The sequence below is a fragment of the Onychostoma macrolepis genome, chromosome 14 (genome assembly GCF_012432095.1).
Source record: "Onychostoma macrolepis isolate SWU-2019 chromosome 14, ASM1243209v1, whole genome shotgun sequence".
Taxonomy (NCBI): domain Eukaryota; kingdom Metazoa; phylum Chordata; class Actinopteri; order Cypriniformes; family Cyprinidae; genus Onychostoma; species Onychostoma macrolepis.
The window spans coordinates 3,552,489-3,573,424 of record NC_081168.1 but is presented as its reverse complement, the minus strand read 5'-3'; the positions used below and the strand labels follow the sequence as shown (position 1 = coordinate 3,573,424).

Genomic DNA, 20,936 nt, shown 5'->3' with positions numbered 1-20,936 from the left:
AACACTTTTGTTTTTGCCCCCATTTTTCATGAGCTGAAGTCAAAGATCTAAGACTTTTTCCATGTACACAAAAGGCCTATTTCTCTCAAATATTGTTCACAAATCTGTCTAAATCTGTGTTAGTGAGCACTTCTCCTTTGCTGAGATACTCCATCCACCTCACAGGTGTGGCATATCAAGATGTTGATTAGACAGCATGATTATTGCACAGGTGTGCCTTAGGCTGGCCACAATAAAAGGCCACTCTAAAATGTGCAGTTTTATCACACAGCACGATGCCACAGATGTCGCAAGTTTTGAGGGAGCGTGCAATTGGCATGCTGACTGCAGGAATGTCCACCAGAGCTGTTGCCCGTGAATTGAATGTTCATTACTCTACCATAAGTCGTCTCCAAAGGCGTTTCAGAGAATTTGGCAGTACATCCAACCGGCCTCACAACCGTAGACCGCGTGTAGCCACACCAGCCCAGGACCTCCACATCCAGCATCTTCAGGATGAATCCCGGTTTTCACTGTACGGGGCAGATGGCAGACAGTGCATATGGCGTTGTGTGGGTGAGCGGTTTGCTGATGTCAACGTTGTGGATCGAGTGGCCCATGGTGGCGGTGGGGTTATGGTATGGACAGGCGTATGTTATGGACAACGAACACAGGTGCATTTTATTGATGGCATTTTGAATGCACAGAGATACCGTGACGAGATCCTGAGGCCCATTGTTGTGCCATTCATCCACGACCATCACCTCATGTTGCAGCATGATAATGCACGGCCCCATGTTGCAAGGATCTGTACACAATTCCTCGAAGCTGAAAATATCCCAGTTCTTGCACTGGATCGGCGTATACGACAGCGTGTTTCAGTTCCTACCAATATCCAGCAACTTCGCACAGCCATTGAAGAGGAGTGGACCAACATTTCACAGGCCACAATCAACAACCTGATCAACTCTATGTGAAGGAGATGTGTTGCACTGCATTTTCAGACCCCCCCCAATATAGTAAAACTGCACATTTTAGAGTGGCCTTTTATTGTGGCCAGCCTAAGGCACACCTGTGCAATAATCATGCTGTCTAATCAGCATCTTGATATGCCACACCTGTGAGGTGGATGGAGTATCTCGCCAAAGGAGAAGTGCTCACTAACACAGATTTAGACAGATTTGTGAACAATATTTGAGAGAAATAGGCCTTTTGTGTACATAGAAAAAGTCTTAGATCTTTGAGTTCAGCTCATGAAAAATGGGGGCAAAAACAAAAGTGTTGCGCTTATAATTTTGTTCAGTGTATATAAACAACTAACAATTAAATAAAACTATAAAAACAAAAAGCAATATTAAATATTATAACAACATATAAATACTGAAATACCAAATCATCAATCCAAAGATAAATATTTACAGTACTAATCAATTTATTCATCAATTTGTTATTTATTTGGTCACATTTAAAGAATCAGGATTTCAAGTCGATTACTATATAAACACATTTTAATTCAATACATCAGGTATTGAGAGGTTTAACCCCTTAACTGTCACTCACGGTTTTAAACACACATGATTAAGAGGTTAATAAAAGAAATAAAGTCATATAAAAACAGTACAATTTGGGTAAATACACAACCACAAATCTGTTGGGTGTCCATTCTTCTTAACATCAGTCTATGGCTCTTCCACCATCTTGTTGTGCACATCCATAATGCCTGAAAAAATGAAAAGCATTAAACTGATATAATATCCCTGTATTCACTTAATTCCCTCAGGAGAGAGAGAGAGAGAGAGAGAGATCAACAAGCAGTGCAAAACCACAGAAGTCAGTGTTACCTTTGAAATACTTGACTGTTTTGACCCTCAGCTCCTGTGTGGCGTCTTCATCGCACACAAACACAGTCTGCGGGTGCTGCTGGAACGCTGACACCGTCCACATGTGATTCACTCCCTCTTCTATGGCTTTATAGAGCGCAAACGCTTTATGTGAGCCAGTGATAAGGATCATGACCTGAAAATGTCATATAATCACGTTAGCGTTCGTTGTACTGTTTCAGATCAGCCCACGACCGCTGATGCTGTTGAATGGACGCTTTTCACAAACTATGATCAACGCGAGTTACGTAATCAGATTACTTTTCAAGTAACTAGTAAAGTAACACATTACTTTTTAATTTACAAGAAAATAATCTGAGTTACAAACAAGTAAAGCCAGTTACTTTGTTTCCCATTTATTGACTGACAGCTCTCCTGTCGTCATGTTGAGAGAAATTGGGAGTAAGTGCAGAGACGTTTTCTACGCTGTGTAAACATGCAATAGTTAAATATGTTAACTAACACAAATGTGACCCTTTACCCTAAAACCAGTCTTAAGTCGCTGGGGTATATTTGTAGCAATAGCCAAAAATACACTGTATGGGTCAAAATTATTGATTTTACTTTTATGCCAAAAATCATTAGTATATTAAGTAAAGATCATGTTCCATGAAGATATTTTGTAAACTTCCTACCATAAATATATCAAAACTTAATTTTTGATTAGTAATATGCATTGCTAAGAACTTAATTTGGACAACTTTAAAGGCGATTTTCTCAATATTTTGATTTTTTTGCACCCTCAGATTCCAGATTTTCAAACAGTTGTATCCCAGCCAAATATTGTCCGATCCTAACAAACCATGCATCAATGGAAAGCGTATTTATTCAGCTTTTTAAATCTCAATTTCGAAAAATTGACGCTTATGACTGGTTTTGTGTCACAAATATACTTTATGTATTTAATGCCATTTTATTAATCAGCGTCTTTGCTGCTGATCTTCAGTGATCCAATTCAATCATACTTTCACTAACACACTACTTTCTATAAAAAGTATTACTAATAAAAGTAGTTACTTTTTTAAAGTAGTAACGTAATATCATAATGCATTACTTTTAAATGTAACTTTTACATTATTAAATGTATTTTTACCATTATTAAAATTTCACAATGAGAGAACGCAAAAATTATGTTTGTTATTTTTGATCTTAAAATCAGTATAGTGTGCACACGTTGCTCATTTTTATTAATTATGCACATTATTATAAATATCTTTTTTACATTTTTTAAAATATTATATTTTTTATTTTATTTATATATTTTTAAGTATCAGTTTATGCACTGTAAATAAAATGCAGACTATAATATGTAGTTGTTTTTTTGCAAGCTACACTGCATATAAACTAGCTTATGATAAATGTTTGAAGGCATTGTTGAAGGCACTAAAGCTGAGTCATCTTATAGGAGCAGAAGAAGGAGGGGCTGACATTTATAGATGTAATTATTATAGTACATTAGGAAAAGCACGAATATAATTATTTGTACCTCTCTAGCATCCATCACAGTGCCAACACCGACCGTCAGCGCCATGGTGGGGACTTTAGAGAGGTCACCATCAAAGAACCGAGCGTTAGCCAGAATCGTGTCCATAGCTAGGGTCTTAACACGCGTTCGGGACACAAGACTGGATCCAGGCTCATTGAACGCAATGTGGCCATCGGGTCCAATACCTGCAACACGATTACAAGCCAGCGTTGTTTAATGGTGGCACTCACAGGTCAAAGTTCAATCGACTGTCTTACCGCCAACAAAAAGTTCGATTCCTCCAGCAGCTTTGATTTTGGCTTCAAAGTCCTGACACTCCTTCTCTAGATCGGATGCATTGCCGTCTAGGATGTGCGCGTTTTCTGCTCGGATGTCGATGTGCTTGAAGAAGTTATTCCACATGAATGAATGGTAACTTTCAGGATGGTCTCTAGGAAGTCCTGTAACAAAAGTGACATGTTCAGTGTTCAACTAAATATATGGCAGGCAGTTCAACCCTTGATCCCCAAGCATAAACGAGCGGTCACATACCTACATACTCATCCATATTAAACGTTTTCACATACTGAAAAGATATTGCTCCCTTCTTGTGATACTCGATCAGTTTCTTGTAGCATCCAAGCGGAGTGCTTCCTGCAAAACAGGAAATATGAACAGGTCTATATTATTAATGAACATGTTTGCGCAAAACAGTGAATTTTTTATTACTCTACCTGTTGGAAGGCCCAGAGTGAAGAATCGGTCAGGACTGGGATTAAACTTCTTGATCCTGTTCCTGATGTATTTGGCAGTCCATTCGCTGACATGGTCATAGTCGTCCAGTATGATGAGCTTCATGGCTTTTTCTGTGTCTGAGAGAAGCGAACAGGTAAATAGACCTGGAGTGTGTGTGTGTGTGTGTTACAGTCCTGCCTTCTCCAGACTTTAGCACCATACATTAAGGCGGAAGTACAGTTGTAGCTTATTACATTTCACTGATATTCAGAGGTGCACAGTAGAGACTTTACCGTCCGCGACTGTAAACATGCGACACTTTTGAAGGCTATTTTGTCGCGACGGTGTTTATACCTCACTACACTTTTTGACACACCAACACCTAATTTCTCTCTGCAAGTTAATAAACAAACTATAATCGTTGCTCTTGGTTACTAATATATATATATATATATATATATATATATATATAGAACACGTGACTAGAAAATCGCGATGTCACTGAAATCAATAAAAATATATTAAAAGACACATAAAAGGCTGTCGTATGGAGTTAATAAACACTTACCAGGTCATGTGTTTGTGAGCAACTCTTCCAGCACCGCAGAACAGCTCAGAGGAACACGATCATGTGATCGAGAGGAAACACATCTTACTCAGGATTTGTGTGTAAAACACATTGCGTCATCAAAAAAAAAAAAAAAAAAAGGATTTTAGAAATGATTAAAAAATAAATAAAACAATTGGCGAATTCGGCAGGATTTATACACTTAAAAATAGCTTATTAATCCATTAATGTTTATAGGCACTTTCCACGTGCAATGAAAAAAAAATTTTATATATATATATATATAAATAAAAATTTTAGTAATTTTGTCTGTGGGTTTCTTTAGTTTTTGGAACATTTTCCAACAAAGTTAAAACCCTAATTTGTGAACATTATTTTAAAATTAAATTACACCATAATGGGTAATTTAGTCTAATTTAAGTATGGGTTTGCTAGTGTGGGACCAACGTTTGTTTTGTAGTTAATGATAAATGCATGCGTTTATGGAAACGATCTTACTAAATCTTGGTAACAGGGCAGAATGATCAAGCTTAATTACTTGCTGTCATGCTATTGCAAGTGTCCAAATGATGTAATTTCTTAAGTGACATTTCTTTTTATAAATAAAGTTAACTAATGTGGAATATCAATCTGTAACAGGGCTGAATGCAAAACGTGGGACTCAGTTAAATATATATCTTTTTTTTTTATTACTTCAGTTAACTGAATATCAATTCAATAGACTCTTAATTTGTTGCATCTTTTACATTTTTGTATGCAGCCTAAATTGTGGAATGTGTCATGGAAACAGAAGTAAACTGGATGCAGGATGAACAAAGAAAAACAAGATGGTGAATGTGAAATAAAGCATTTACAACCTATTTGCACCACTGATTACTTGGATAAACCTGACAAATATTGTGACACTTCATTTTACATTCACTTGCTCTGGCTTATGCATTGACGTAACGTGTAAATGCATTCATAAATCAATAGGCGAAGCAAACTGCACTGCACATGCTTCATTATGTTAAAGTAATTCCACACTATAAGCGTGCACATGTATGTTTCAATCCATATTTATTGAAACAACAGTTGACAGAACCAGAACTCAATCATAGGCAGACAGAATTGTTCTCAATCATAATCATACAGCATTGTGATTTATGTTTTTCTTAATACAAAAGGACATGCAAATGTAGCCACTGATTCTCTCATTGCAGAGTCACCCCGCCGTGAGGATGATGATTTAGCATTAGCAGTCACTGGAAACATAAGTTAACATTAACAAAACATTATGTTACATAACATAACGTGTAACGTTAACATAACATTACACAGCGCGGTTAATCGAGGTCCATGTCCGGCTTGGCTTCTGTGGCACCTGCACTGTCCGCAGCCGCTTGCTCTGTGCCGCTGGGCTGGGCTTCAGGGTTTTCCTGTGTATTGACCGGCCCGTTCGGTTCTGAGGGGTTCTCTTCTTTTGGCAAGTCCACTTTGGGCTTGGGTTTGGTCACAATGGGATTGCAAGTGGAGAACAGCTCCTGTGGAAAATGTGAAGAGATTGAATATGACTATCAATCTGGTGCAGTTATGGTTTTATACTGTATGAATCAAATATGAATTGATTCTTAGTAAAGATCTAAAAGTGATTCAGTCAAGAGCAGTGAGTGATTTTCTCTGTCTTTTGTTGTTTGATTAACATTTAATGAAACAGACGGCAGCAGGCAAATTAGGCTGCTGTCCCTTTAAAGGGACAGTTCACCTAAAATGAAAGTTCTGTCATTAATTACTCACCCTCATGTCGTTCCAAACTCATAAGACCTCCGTTCCTCTTCGCAACACAAATTAAGATATTTTTGATGCATCCTGTGAGCTCTCTGATCCTCCCATAAACAGAAGGCATCCTTACACGATCAAGGCTCAGAAACATAGCAAGGACATCGTTAAAATAATCCATACGACATCAGGGGTTCAACCATAATTTTACGAAGCTACGAGAATGCTTTTTGTGCGCAAGAGAGAAAAAAATCTCACAATTCATCTCCTCCACATCACCCTGGCGCCATTTTGGAGAGTATCCACTGAATGTAAACATGGATTATTTTATCTATGTCCTTGCAATGTTTCTGAGAGGATCAGAGAGCTCATGGGATGCATCAAAAATATCTTAATTTGTGTTGTGAAGATGAGGTCTTACAGATTTGGACATGTGGGAGAGTAATTAATGACAGAATTTTCATTTTTGGGTGAACTAAGCCTTTAAGACCAACTTCACGGATCCAATATACTGAAACGCATCCAGTTTTCATCCAACTGTTTACATTTTAAATTTTTTTAACATAACCGGCTTTGTATATGTGAACACTCCACACGATGACCATTTTGACGAAATTATGTGTGTATTTGACCATTCAACCGCAACAAGATGCGAAGAAATCGAATTTGTGATCGCATGCTGTCTGAGAAAGATGCATTCAGGTGTATGTCAGCATGTGAAAACCACATTGAATTATTTTTTTTAGTGCTTAACTTTATTAAACATCATGCACATCTTGAATTCGCCATCTCTGTGCACGCTAGGGATGTCACAAATCTCTGTATAATATCGAACCGTTCGGTGCGACATCCACGGTTCAATACGTGCTCGTGAATTGCGGTTTCTCGGTTTTGCGTTTAAATAATATCCGTGTGTTTTATTTCTCTCAGAATTGGCTGTGTGTGTGTGTCAAATAAAATGATGTCTATGATGCATATGTGGAGTTTCCGCGCAAGGGCACCCTCTGGTGTGGAGTATGAATGAAACGCACATTGCATGCGTTTATAGCGCTCAATGGCCAATCCATCCTATTTTGGGTAAAAATCTGAAAAATATTACCTGTCTCAAAAGAAATGTTAAGCAGACATATAATAATCCATGCTTTTTCCAGTGTACAGAGGTTTACAGGAGTTTTTTTTGCTGTTAATTTGGTGCACAAAAAAAAAACCACTGATGTGCCAAGCTATCAGAACCGAACCGAAAACCGTGGTTAAAAACAGAGGTACGTATTGAACCTTGGACTAATTACATTGTTGTATCCCTAGTGCGTGCACTTCGGCTGTGTGTCAGTCAGTGTGAGTGAGTTCTTCACTGCTTATTGTGCTCTATTTAACATCTAGCACAGCCCACTCTTTATTTTTCTCATTCATGCATGCTTCTTTATTATTCTTGGGACAGGTGTATATAGCCTAACCTTTAAGTAGTACTGTGCTATGTGGATATATTTGCACACCGCTAAATAAACGATATAGCAAGATCTGTGGTAACTACACTGTCATACCGCCCAGCCCTACCACAGTACTTTGATATGTACCATGGTGCTGAATGATAACATGCTCATGTACTCCAGAAAAAAGTCCATCTAATTGTGACTGACCCGTGTTTTGGCCTGTATATCTGTCGTTTTCACCACAGGCTCCAAGGCGAGACTCTGTTTGCTCTGCTGGTTCATTTTACTGTTCATCCAGATCATGACATCGTTCACCATCCTGTCCACCTTTTGAACCTCAGCCTCATCCAGATGGTCATACTGCTCTTCCTATAATTCAAAAAGACACGTGAAGCCATTGCGCACCAGGCAGGTGCAGATCTGTATCTTATGTAATATTAATTCAGCACAAGCTCACCTTGGTTTTGTAGGCCTCTACAATCTTCATGAATTGCTGCAACTGTCTGCCCAACTCATCAAAAGCTTTGGGTCTCTCCTCAAATTCTGTGTATCTCTCTTGAATGGGTTGGCCGAGACTCTGCAGGAACATTTTTAATACGTTAACAGTCCCAGAATACATCTTCCTTCTAAATGCATAACATAAGTACAATTAGCAATGTCAAAAGAACCAGTCCTTTGCACTTAGTGGATATAATTTGGTGACTGAGTGCTGTTTTGTGTAACTGGCATGGTTTGCTTTACACATTCACATCAGCTTACATCATAAACTATAGACCTCAAAAGACGTTTAGTACCTTCAGTTCAACGAGTTTGTCAATGTATACTTGTTTAGGCTGGTCTTCACCGTCCTCATACAGCCAGACCTCGGTGTCCTCCAGTTTTAATGAGAGAGCATCTCTGTCCTGTGAGAGAAAGCAGACTGAGTCAGGCACAACTGTTGATATCGGTAACTAAAACTAATAAAATCATTGTCGTTAATTCAAATAAAGCTGAAATAAAATAAACATACATATTAGATGAAAAACTTAAATGAAAAGCAGAAATGCTGCCTTAGCTACTAACTGAAATAAGTACTAAAATGACTAAAACCAAAATAAAACTAAAGCTATATAGAAATATTTAAAAAAAAAAAATAAAATTGAAATTGAATATATAAAATAAAAGTCAATTAAAAATATTACTATAATATATAAATAATGCTAAAATAACACTCACGCACTGAGATAGTTTTTATTTATATTTTAAATCAGTGTTTTTAATATTTTCGCTTTAATTTTAGTCCAAGTTTATTTAAGTTATTTTTAGATTTAGTTTTTAATATTATTTAAGTTTAGTTTGTTATTTTAGCACATTAAATTAAATACAGCATGGATCAAGTTAATCTGTTTTTAATACCTGCACGATAACAATAAAAGTCTGCGAGACAAGGATTTCAAGATCGTTTAATGCAGATATTTCACTGATAAGAGCAATTTCTTTTACTTCATTTATATAAACTGCTTCACGATTTTTCAAGACATTTCGCAATTTGTAAATTCCCTAATTTAGATTTTAAGCCATGTGACTGCTCTCACGCTCTCGTTGACGAACTTCTCGAATATCCCCTGCAGTTTGTCCCTCATCTCGTACACGTACTCCTCCACATAGTTCTTAGCATCGTTTCGCTCCTTCTCAAGCTTGTCCTGCATGATCATCTTACCCTGAGGAGAAAGAATTTCACAGTAGATTGAACTCACTGTTGAAAACACTTCCCCAGTTCTCGTCTGCACAGAAAGCATACCTCGCTCTCCACAAAGAGGTTGAGCATATCATTGGCTAGCTGCCACTGTGGGTTGTTCTCGATGGGCAGCTCCAGGACCTTTGTTTTCACTTTGGCCTTCTTGGCTTGTGGAGGCTGATCTGCTTTTTTCTCCTGTTTGCCTTCCTCTGCTGATGTCTAAACAAATCATGATCCACGGAGGGAACCATTATTAGATATGTGATAGACGTTTGAATTAAGGGTGTGCGATATTGACAAAAAATTATAGCTCAATATTTACTTGGATTTTTTTTCCCGATATGGATAACGAACAATATTTTGCCGAGTGTGTTTTTGTGCTGGTACTTTTGGCTGGTTTAGGCCTGTCCCAGATAAACAAATGACACTAAAACAGTCAGTAGGTGGCAGCAAGTCTCTGTCTCAATGAGTGATTCACTGAATCATTCAAGCGATTCATTCAAAATGGCTGATTCATTTAGAAACAAAGCAAGTATCTGTTTTCATAAATGGATCATTGAATCATTTCCTTAAACGACTCGCTCAAAAAAAGATTCATTCAGAAACAAACCACTGCAGTGTTGCTCCGAGACGCACAAATGTTCTGCTCCGGCTTTGTTTGGAACGGTTTTCATTGGCGAAACAGAAAAAAAGACAATAATGTGTCTGAAATGTAACTCACTCAATATTAACTTCTTGTTCATGGAACTGTTGTATAAAACCAATATCGCATTTGCAATCACGTTCAAGTGCTAATATTTAGGAAAACGGCACTGATGCTTTTGTGATATTAACAAATATATAATTATAAAAAACAAAAACATTCAGGGATATTTTTTAATAAGTGCATTCTAATAGGCTGCACCACACAATGAATGATTTTAGACTTTAAAGATGTGTTTTTGCAAACACATTGTGATTTGGTTCCTCATATTTTCATATCAGGTGTCAGCTTGCATTTCCTTAAAACGACAATTACTATATTACATTTACATATATACACACTATATTACCACAGACAATAAATATCGCACACCCCTAGTAAGAATGGTAATCAGCAAGACTAATCCAAACTCTATGGGTCATTTCATAGGTGCTATTTGTAGATCTCATTTACCTCCATTTCCTCCGTTCCAGCTTTTTTCTCTTCATTTTCTTGTTCTCCGGTGCCTGGCGTCTTTTGTTCATCTTGATCAACCTGCATTTTGCTCTGTGGATGATTGAAAACACATGGTGGTAACTTCACCAGAACATCGATTTATGATGAAGAGCTGAGTTATACGGATGTTTTTTTTTTCCACGGCACAGAATACACATTAACAAAGCAGAGTTTAGTTGGGAGAGATGCCATGTGAACAGTATCATTCTGCAGCAATACCTCATTTTCTTTTTCCGTGCTCTGCTCTGTGTCCATGCTCTCCTCTTCTTCCTCAGATTTCTGCAGCTCCACTAGCGAGGCACTGGACACGCTGAAGATCCCGTGGATATTGACTCGCACCTTCACCTTAACCTTTGAACTCTCGCCTGAGGCCTGGGGAACCACCTTCTGGATGATGTACTGGCCTGCGTGAGACATGTTTACATACAGAATGCATCATGACAAACTGTACAGTGAAAATACGCTATGAGAAGAACAGAGCATGTGCAAGGCCCAGAATATTCGCCACCTTTGCAAGTGGCAGGTGAACTGAGAACAACGGTTACCAACAATAAAAAAAAAAAAAACACGTTTTTGCATTATTTGAGTTTCTATAGCAACAAAATTATGGAGTTGTTCTTCTCTCAGGTCATTGTGTCACTCATGCACTCGCCAGCCTCTCTGCGAGAAGACACCAGGTCACACAAACATTGTGATTTGGTTCCTCATATTTTCATTTTAGTAGTTCAATGCCAGGAATGTGTCTCCTCAGTTTTGGAATAAAACTGGAGCTACGCCAGTAAAAGAGAACTACTTCCCAGCTAAAACCCTGAACGTACATTTTACATCGAGGTAAAAGTTGTGGTAAAGCTGACAGTTACTGGGCTTCTCTCTAGCGGTCCATCTGTATCTCTTTGAATTGTTTAATTTGCTTAAAGATGAAATGGAAGACACAGTAGTTATTTTCTTTCATATTGTGACGCACATCCATATTGAAGCTTGTTTCCACCACTGAATAAAAAAGGCAATTGAGACTTTTTATCTCACAATTTGTACTTTACATCTCACAGTTCTGACTTTTTCTCAGAATTGCGTGGTATGAACTCACAATTGTGAGTTTTAAAGTCAGAATTGTGAGAATTGCAAGAAAAAAGTCAGAATTGTGAATATATATATATCTCACTCAATTCTGAGAAGAAAAAGTCAGAATAGTGAGATAAAAAGTCGTAATTACCTTTTTTTTTTTTTATTATTCAGTGGCGGAAACAGGCTTCTATACAACTGAGTGTAACCAATTATCAGAAAAAGAAAAAAGTGAGTTGGACAAGGGTTTCTATGAATCAGTTTTTGATGGCATGTTGAGATATGAATGTTGTACTCAAAATGTTGAAGGCTGAATGTCCTGCATACGTAATCAGAGAGAAGACTGGCCTTTTTCCAGAAGATTCAGTTATGACATTGATTAAAAATTACAAGGTCAAAGTATAAAAAAAAAATAAATAAATAAAAAAAAAAAAGGTAACTGATGAATTGTTCACAATAACATCGATAATATGCTTTAATACGTTTCATTTCATGCTGACAAAAAGAGGATCAGACTGTTGTGGTCACATTGACTGCAATTTAAATCATGCATTCTTTTGTGATTTCTTAAAAAAAAAAAAGTTAAAGTAAATTGGCCAGTAACTCCATATTTACTCACAAAAGCCATTTTTACTCATATATGGCACTTTGCGAGTGTTACTTTCGAACCCTGAGTGTGTGTTTGTGTGTGTGTGTGTGTGTGTACTGGTTTTTGTGGTTTACGGGGACACAAATTTGTATAATGACATGGGTATGACAGAGGTATTACAATTTGAAGGTGGTTTATGAGGACACTGCCTATGTCCCCGTAATTCAAAAGGCTTTAAAAAAAACAAACTAAATGGTGTTTTTTTTTAAATCTAAAAATGCAGACAGTTTCCTGTAAGGGGTAGGTTTAAGTGTAGGGTTGGTGTAGGGCAATAGCACATACAGTAAGTACAGTATAAAAACCATTATGCCTATGGAGAGTCCCCGTAAACCACAAATACCAACGTGTGTGTGTGTGTGTGTGTGTGTGTGTGTGTCAAATAAGGACATAAATTTGTATAATAACAAGGGTATGACAGGTATTACAAGGATAGGTGACTTTTCAGGACATTACCCCATGTCCCCACTTTTCAAAACGCTTATAAATCACACAGAATGGAGTGTATTGAAAATCTGAAATAGCAGAAAGTTTCGTGTAAGGGGTAGGTTTAGGTGTAGGGCAATAGCACATACAGTTTGTACAGTATAAAAAACCATTACGCCTATGGAGAGTCCCCACTTTTCACAAAAACAAACGTGTGTGTGTGTGTGTGTGTGTGTGTACCTATTATGGGATCTGGGTAAGGGAGCTCTTTAGGACAGTTGTAGTACGCTTCCAAGGAGAACGGCTCGCTCCGGTAAAACGTCAACACTTTGGAGAAAGGTGCTGCATGGTTCTTTGGGAAGACCTCACAGTCGCTGAAATGAAAGATGAAAAAGCAGTGTAAATAAAAACACGGTAGTATCAAGCACGGCGACTGGACGGCACGTGTTTGTACCTGACTCCATCTTCAGCGGCAGAGTTCCACTTCAGAGAGATAGGAAACGGAACCACTTCTGTTATGGAGAACTCACGCACTTTAAAAGCAGGGGAGAGGATGGCGCACTGTGGGATCAGGAGACAGAGCCAGTGAGGAGGGGAAAAACACTCTTAATGGTGGCCTGTCCAAATACCTACACTAGTAGCGGTCTTTCCACTTGACCACATGATGCTCTTCCTGTATTTGGCCCAAGTGAGCATGAAGACCACAAGTGTGTGTAGCACTTTTCATTACCCGATGGAACTCACTTACAGTGTTATAAAAATGCAAGTATTTACAGAGCTTTATTTTGATTTTCAAGACTTTGCATTTTGAAATAAACTTCTGAATATCTGTTCAGTAGTCTCTATAGCAGACAACGATTTAGTAACTGTGGTGCTTTCCATTTAAGTGATTAAAAGCAGTTGCAAATGCTGTACAAAATATGCATACTCATCTTTGCATGTGAAATTATATGCAATAACTAATTATTATTAACTTGCACTGGAAAGGTTTCCGCAACATCTCGTGAGATATCAGCAAAAAGTCTCACAATGTATTTCCGTCACAAGATGCATGATGGGATACACCAAGCCTCTAAGGCTGCAACTAACGATAATTTTTTTGATTAATCGATTTATCGGATAAAAAGCCTTTTTTATTTGACAAAATACACAAATTCCACATGCTGCCCTTCACACAGACGTCCCAACTGAATGCTATAAACATTCTATAGGGTGAATATATCTATGCTATACATTATGTGTGAAAGTTATAAAACACAGTTTAAATGGAGAGGTGTAGGGCAATAGCACATACAGTAAGTACAGTATAAAAACCATTACGCCTATGGAGAGTCCCCACTTTTCACAAAAACAAACGTGTGTGTGTGTGTGTGTACCTATTATGGGATGTGAAATTATATGCAATAACTAATTATTATTAGTTATAAAACACAGTTTAAATGGAGAGTTTAAATAGAAAAAAGACAGTTTGAATCCCTACAATAATAAAGAAAAATGCAAACTCAGTGTTAACAGATGAGCATGAACACACACATTCACTCTGAATACATTAACCCGTCACTGCCATTTCTTTATTCTGTAAGGAATGTCTTTTTATTCAAATGCCACGCTGTTATCCCTTTACAGTTACTATCGTAAAATGCTTGAATTACATGTTGATTTTAAACCTAAATTTAACAGCTATTTCAGCAAAATGAATATTTTTGGGCTGCATTTTAATTTTCTCCCTCTTTACTGTGTTCAGTCTGTTTGAAGCGCCGCCACTCGTTCAGTAAATTCTGAAGTTTAACACAGACTGTGAGGACGAGCCTTCATGAAAAAGAAACACTTGCATGAATATGTAACGATCACAGATAAGGATATAACCTAAAATGAATGTTTTGCATCAGCTTGAAGTTTAAAATAATGCATTTTCATGTTTTGGGCAGCTCGGATCACGCATCTTTCACAAAGCAGCTCCCTTTGTTTCTTCCTCTATTATATTCATTTAGATTCCATAGAAATGCATTATTCAGTGGCATAATTTGACGCGACTGGCGGAAGTTTTCTGTGCATGGTGGGCAGACGATAATGACATTCGTTGTCAATGATTTTTATTATCAGTTAGTTGTTGCAGCCCTATTAGCCTTGAATACTGCTCTGAAATGTTTATTAAGCGTGTGTTAAGGGCATTTTTAAGACCTGGGACAGTCTTGTGCATGCACTTCTTGTGGCCAATGCAAATGCTGGTATTTGGAGAGACTCACAGTCTCATTAAACTACGAGAATGGCTTGAGTCAGCAGAGGAAACGTAACCTGACCTGGAGAGCACATCCTCTGGCCACAGCCTCATCTGCATTCAGCGTCGTGCTTGGCTCCTTCCCAAAGAACTTGCTGATTCTTTCTTTGATGGCTGGCATTCTAGAGACTCCGCCCACTATTTCTACAGCATGGATGTCATCTTTCTTCAGATCTGCACAGGAGCAGGTGACAGACTGTTGAATTAATCATTTCTATGACATATAGCCTTACTATCCAATGAAGATCATTGCTTACGAGCTTGCTCCATTAGACTGCGCAGCGGAGGCTCCACTCGGGCTAAAATATCAGCACACATCTCTTCAAACTGAGCCCTGTCACAGGAATAAAACAAGACATACAGCTCAAATGAACTCCTGTCAGGATGACACCTTTGATAAAAGTGCTTTAATTGTGGTTGACAGGAATGAATGAATGTATAACACAGTATAAGCTGTGAATGTAAAGGAAAAGTGCATGAAAAAAAAATTCTGTCATTCCAAACCTATATGACTTTTTTTTCTGGTTTTAGACCCAAGAATGAATAAGCAAATGAGATATGAATGATAGGCAAGATTGAAACTTTGGAGTGATCTTCTTAAAGGGATAGTTCACCCAAAAATGTTAATTCTGTCATTACTTCAAGTAATTCCGAACCAGATTTTGAAATGCAAATTAAGGTATTTTAAAGAAACCTGTGAGATATATGTCGATTAAATCAAAATTTCATGAAATTCAATTATTCTAAAAGGACGTAATCACTTTATATGATGAGCTGATTGAATTTTTGACATTTATTCACACATAAATATTGACCAACACACATATGCAAATACATAGAGCTCATTAAATACCATAAACAGAAGCTCAGACATGCTTGAAGCCATACTCTCTGAAAAAAGCTTGGATTAAACCACTCAAATGTTTACAATGTCTTAATGAATGTTTATAGCAAGTTTGTGTATAATGGACCTATCTTTATTTGTGTTTTCGAAGATGAATGAAAGACTCGTGAGTTTAGAATGTGCCATGAGATTGTCAATTTTAATTTTTGATTGAACCATCCCTTTAAGATTTGTAACGTAGCATATAAATCTTATGGATTACTTGAACTTTAATGACGCTTTCTGGACCCTGACAGCCCTTTGATCACTTTCCTTGACCTATGAAAAACATACAGGCTTGGAATGACATGATATGACGACAGCATTTTTATGTGACCGCGAGAGCTTGTTTAATTTGAGCTGAGATTAAATAACTACATACCTGCTGAGTTTGCTTGAGACATCAATGTCGTTCATGAAGCACTCGATGTTCAGGGGCAGGTCAGAGGAGTTGGCGCTCATCAGCTTCTTGAGCTTCTCACACTCCTGGTAGAGTCGAACCAACGCTCTGGGCTTGGACTTCACATCCAGCTTGTACTTCACTGCAAACTCCTCACAAAAATGTCTGACCAGCCGCTCATCAAAGTCTTTTCCTCCCATTTCAGGGTCAAAGGCTGTAGCAAGAATCTGTACGGGTGGAAAAAATGCTCCGTCTATATTTCCACATAACAGACAAGATCACATTTTGAAGGTATAAATGTCATCGGTACAAACCTTAAGCTTGCCTTTATTAAAGGCACACACAGAGACCTGGTAGCCTGAATGACCAATATCCACAAACACCACTGTCCTTGGCTTTTCTTCAGGAGTGGGAAGATCCTGCTTATAGATCCCGTATGCCAGAGTCACTGCATGCAAAAAAAACAAAAAACAGATGTCATTCAAGAGCAGAAAGTGGATGTGTTGTAATTGAAATGCGGCGTTAAACCCTGAACAACTCACCTGCGGTGGTTTCATTCATGAGTCTCAGACAGTTGAGTCCTGCGATCTGAGCCGCATCGATGACGGATCTCCTCTCAGCATCGGTGTAGAAGCAAGGGACCTTAGTGGTTGAAAAAAAAAAAAAACAGCATTCGCTTTGTAAACAGATATCAGAGTATTTATAGTATCTAAGGTGGACTTCTGTCTCCAATAACTCATTTATGGCTGAGGGAAAAATGACCATACATGGCATGATGCTTACTTTTTTCCTAAGGAGCACCCAAGTTGAAAAATTATATTTTATATATATATTTAAATATAAAAATATTTTTAATATTCCACAACTGAATAATATAGTTTTATTTCACAATTCTGACTTTTTTTGTCACAATTGCAAGTTTACATCTCGTAATTCTGACTTTTCTCAAAATTGTGAGATGTAAACTCACAATTGTAAGAAAATAGTCATTTTTTCCTCCGAATTGGACTTCATAACTCGCTATTGCGAGTTTATATCTCAAAATTCTGAGAATAGTCATAATTGTTAGATAAGTCACAAATTACCTTATTTTATTTTTTATTCAGTGGCGGAAATGGACTTCCATATTTTAGTAGATAATATTATTGTTTTTAATATTTAGATTTTATGAATTTTTATAGTTTCTATTTCAGTTTTAGTTTAGTACATCAGGTTTAACTAAACGAAAATGAAAAGTTTATTTCAGTTAACATTTATTTTTATTTCAAGTAATGAAAAATGTTTTGTTTTTTTAATTGTTTCAGTTAATAACCCTAATACTAGTCAAATCTATATACTGAATAATGTGTTTCCTTCCTGTGACGAGGCATCCCGAATAGAAGTGACAATAGTTTATTTGAATTAAATAATTCCATTAAAATTGCATTAAACACAGTTAATGCAACCAAATAATAACCAGAGAGAAAAAAACAAAAACATACATACTGCATGACCTTTATTTATAAACAAGCCCAGGGTGCATTAAAATGATCAAGACACTTGTTATACCATTTAAAATATTTATGACCTTAAATTTAAAACTGATGCATGGGGATTTTTTATTCATGCACTTTCACCTAAATGCAGTTTGCACATCTATTATTAGTTGCAAACACAAGTGAAACGTTCCCGATAAGGTCAACATGGTCTGCAAACCCACCAATTATATGAAACATCTAATAGGGAGAGTCATTTTTAAACTCACAGAGATGACACAATCAGCAACGGGTTTCTTGAGGGCGCTCTCAGCAGTCTCCTTGAGTTTGGTGAGGAGCATCGCAGTAACCTGTTCAATGCTGAACACCTTCTCCTCCTCCATGTACATCACCTACAACATACAACAAATGAGTGCTAAAGGACAAAAACAGCTCACAATCGCTCTCACATTCACTGCACAACAGAACTCTGTGCTTGGCTTTAAAAGAAGGTTTTGCTGCCAAAACTAGACCTCTGAACAATGCTGGCACAATGTGATCAGCCAGCTCACAATGTGATGTGTTTGCATGTGCCAAGTGAACCCTGGGTTTCTTGTTGACGTCTCACTTTTAGCTACTCACTTTTATGCCCGTCGTGCCTGATGGCATCTGTGACAGGTCATAAACGAGACTGCCCTTCAAGTTCTGGACAAAAGGATCCGAGAACACCCGACCATGGAAACGCTTGAATCCTTGGACAGTGTTATTGCAATTGGTGACCATCTGTGTTTCAGTTGAGACAAGAGTAAAATCATGCATGATCACAAATAATGCATGAAGGCAGCATAATAAAAAATAAAAAAAAAAAAAAACACAAGAATGGAGCTTAGTCCGGGAAGCATCATATTTCATTTTTGACAGGAACGAAAATAAGGCTGCGAAGTACAGAAGTAGATGTGTTCAATGGATTGCAATGACGCTTAACAACTTACCAATTTCTCAGTTGATGAAAATAGCATAAAACAGTTTTGAAAACTGAGATCTAGGACCTCATAGTGTGTACAATTCTATCACTCACAGCCCTGCTTTCATCCGTGTTAAATTTAAAACAGTATCTAACCTGACTAAAGTCTACATATCACATACCTGGCTTTTAGCTGCCGCACCAATAAATCGATTTCGTGGTCCAAAAGACACACATGCTCTGAAATAACAAACACAAATTGCCAAACATTATGATAAATGACTGTCCTTGTAAAATCAATAATTATTAGAGGCATACATTTATTTACACACACTTACATATTTTGCACTATATATATATATATATATATATATATATATATATATATTGCAAGTAGAATCTGATTATGTAATCCAGATAACGTAATCAGTTACTACCCAGCTCTGCATACATACAACATTTACACTTATTCCAAAAATAAATAAATAAATATAAAATTATTATTTTTTCTTTGAATAATATATATATATATATACATACATATACACAAAAATTTGTCAGTCTGAATAAAACACGAGATTTAAATCTGATTAAAAAAAAGAAAAGAAAAGATGGTTCAGTGTTGAGTTAACTCTGTTTAGGATATTAAGATATTTTGTAAATTTCCTATTGTAAATATATTCAAACTTAATTTTTGATTAGTAATATGCATTTCTAAGGACTTCATTTGGACAACTTTGATTTCAGATTTTCAAATAGTATTTATCAAATATTGTCCTATCCATAGCAATCAATGGAAAGCTTATTTATTCAGCTTTCAGATGGTGTATAAATCTCAAATGTTAAGATATTGACCCTAATGACTGGTTTTATGGTCCAGTGTCACACACACACACACACACAATTTACACTCATTCCAAACAAATGGTGAGTTATTAACTCTCTGTTCTGTTTCTACTACTACTAAAACTAGTACTTTTACTTAAGTAGTATAAGTAAAAACTATTACTACGGTGTTCTTTAAAGTATTTTCACGCAGCTCTGTCAGGGTTAAAGACAGTCAGAGAGTCAGAAAGCAGCGGGTTTCCTCGGGTAAAGGCGAGGTGTTCACCGCGGTGTGAGAGCGAGGATGTGCCCGGTGGAGGAGTGAATAAAGCGGACTCACGGAGTGCATCTGTCGCTGTATTCATTGGCCACAGTCTCGATTCCTCCGGCTCGAGCTACCGCTACATAGCAGTTCAGAAACCCCAAGTCAAAACCCACCACCGACATCTTAAAAACAGCGAGATCACGCGAATACTGCACGCCCGAGCCCAAATGGGGATTAGATGGTCGATCTGTAAAATGTAAAGAGTAAACAAGACCGTTTTAATTCATTATTCTACTGTCACTTCTGGGAGGAATGAGGCTGCGGATGATAAACGCCGCTCAAGAGTCAACAGGATCGCTTCCGGTTCAAGGCGGAGCTAAAAGGCCCAACACAGAAGTTCTATTCTGAATCTCTTTGAATTACAAGAAAGCTGCTAAAACAAACAACGACTTCGTTGTAAGGGTTACCTTCTGGCTATTCTTTGAAGTTGACTTTCTTATGTGTAATTGTTTATTTTATGCTTATGTTAATTTTTTTCTATTTTATTTTTCTATTTACATTTCTTTTTATTTATTATTTATTCAGTTTGGCCTGATTATTTTAGTAGAATATTACTGTGTTTTGTATTTTTGGTTGTGTATGTATTTTATTGCTGTGCATCAACCACGTGTTGTTCTTTTAAACAATATTTCTGTTGTATGAATGTTATGTGCTTTAAAAAAGTCACGCCACTTTCAATTTAAGATTTTCCTGTTGGTTTTAAGATTTTAATTTGAGATTAAAATAAGGTCTGTGGTAAACATTTATTTATTTATTTTTAACTCAAACATGATTTTTAAAGATTTTTTGTTGCTAACAAGTTGCTTATAGGGACTGATTTATAATGCACAATTATGTAGATCAATAATATAATATTAATATCAATAATATAGATCAGTGTTATAAGAACTACAACAGAATAGTCAGGCATGCAAAATCAAATCCTTGGAAGTTCCAATGTGGC

General features: G+C 37.0%; 2 protein-coding genes across 2 annotated transcripts; both read right to left on the bottom strand.

Moving 5' to 3' along the window:
- Positions 1-1,410: 1,410 nt before the first annotated feature.
- On the bottom strand, positions 1,411-4,743 carry gnpda1 (glucosamine-6-phosphate deaminase 1). Its single transcript, XM_058798180.1, has 7 exons — positions 4,628-4,743; positions 4,059-4,196; positions 3,877-3,978; positions 3,603-3,785; positions 3,346-3,530; positions 1,821-1,995; positions 1,411-1,699 (listed from the first exon to the last, which is right to left on the bottom strand). The coding sequence occupies exons 2-7, from the start codon at positions 4,180-4,182 to the stop codon at positions 1,659-1,661; spliced, it is 810 nt and encodes a 269-aa protein (XP_058654163.1). The 5' UTR covers positions 4,183-4,196; positions 4,628-4,743; the 3' UTR covers positions 1,411-1,658.
- A 926-nt stretch (positions 4,744-5,669) lies between these two features.
- On the bottom strand, positions 5,670-20,292 carry hspa4b (heat shock protein 4b). Its single transcript, XM_058798450.1, has 19 exons — positions 20,009-20,292; positions 19,026-19,083; positions 18,522-18,662; positions 18,170-18,292; positions 16,968-17,067; positions 16,740-16,873; positions 16,408-16,652; positions 15,400-15,476; positions 15,165-15,316; positions 13,319-13,425; positions 13,105-13,238; positions 10,950-11,134; positions 10,689-10,781; positions 9,596-9,751; positions 9,390-9,515; positions 8,610-8,717; positions 8,273-8,392; positions 8,023-8,184; positions 5,670-6,150 (listed from the first exon to the last, which is right to left on the bottom strand). The coding sequence occupies exons 1-19, from the start codon at positions 20,113-20,115 to the stop codon at positions 5,953-5,955; spliced, it is 2,526 nt and encodes an 841-aa protein (XP_058654433.1). The 5' UTR covers positions 20,116-20,292; the 3' UTR covers positions 5,670-5,952.
- Positions 20,293-20,936: the final 644 nt, after the last annotated feature.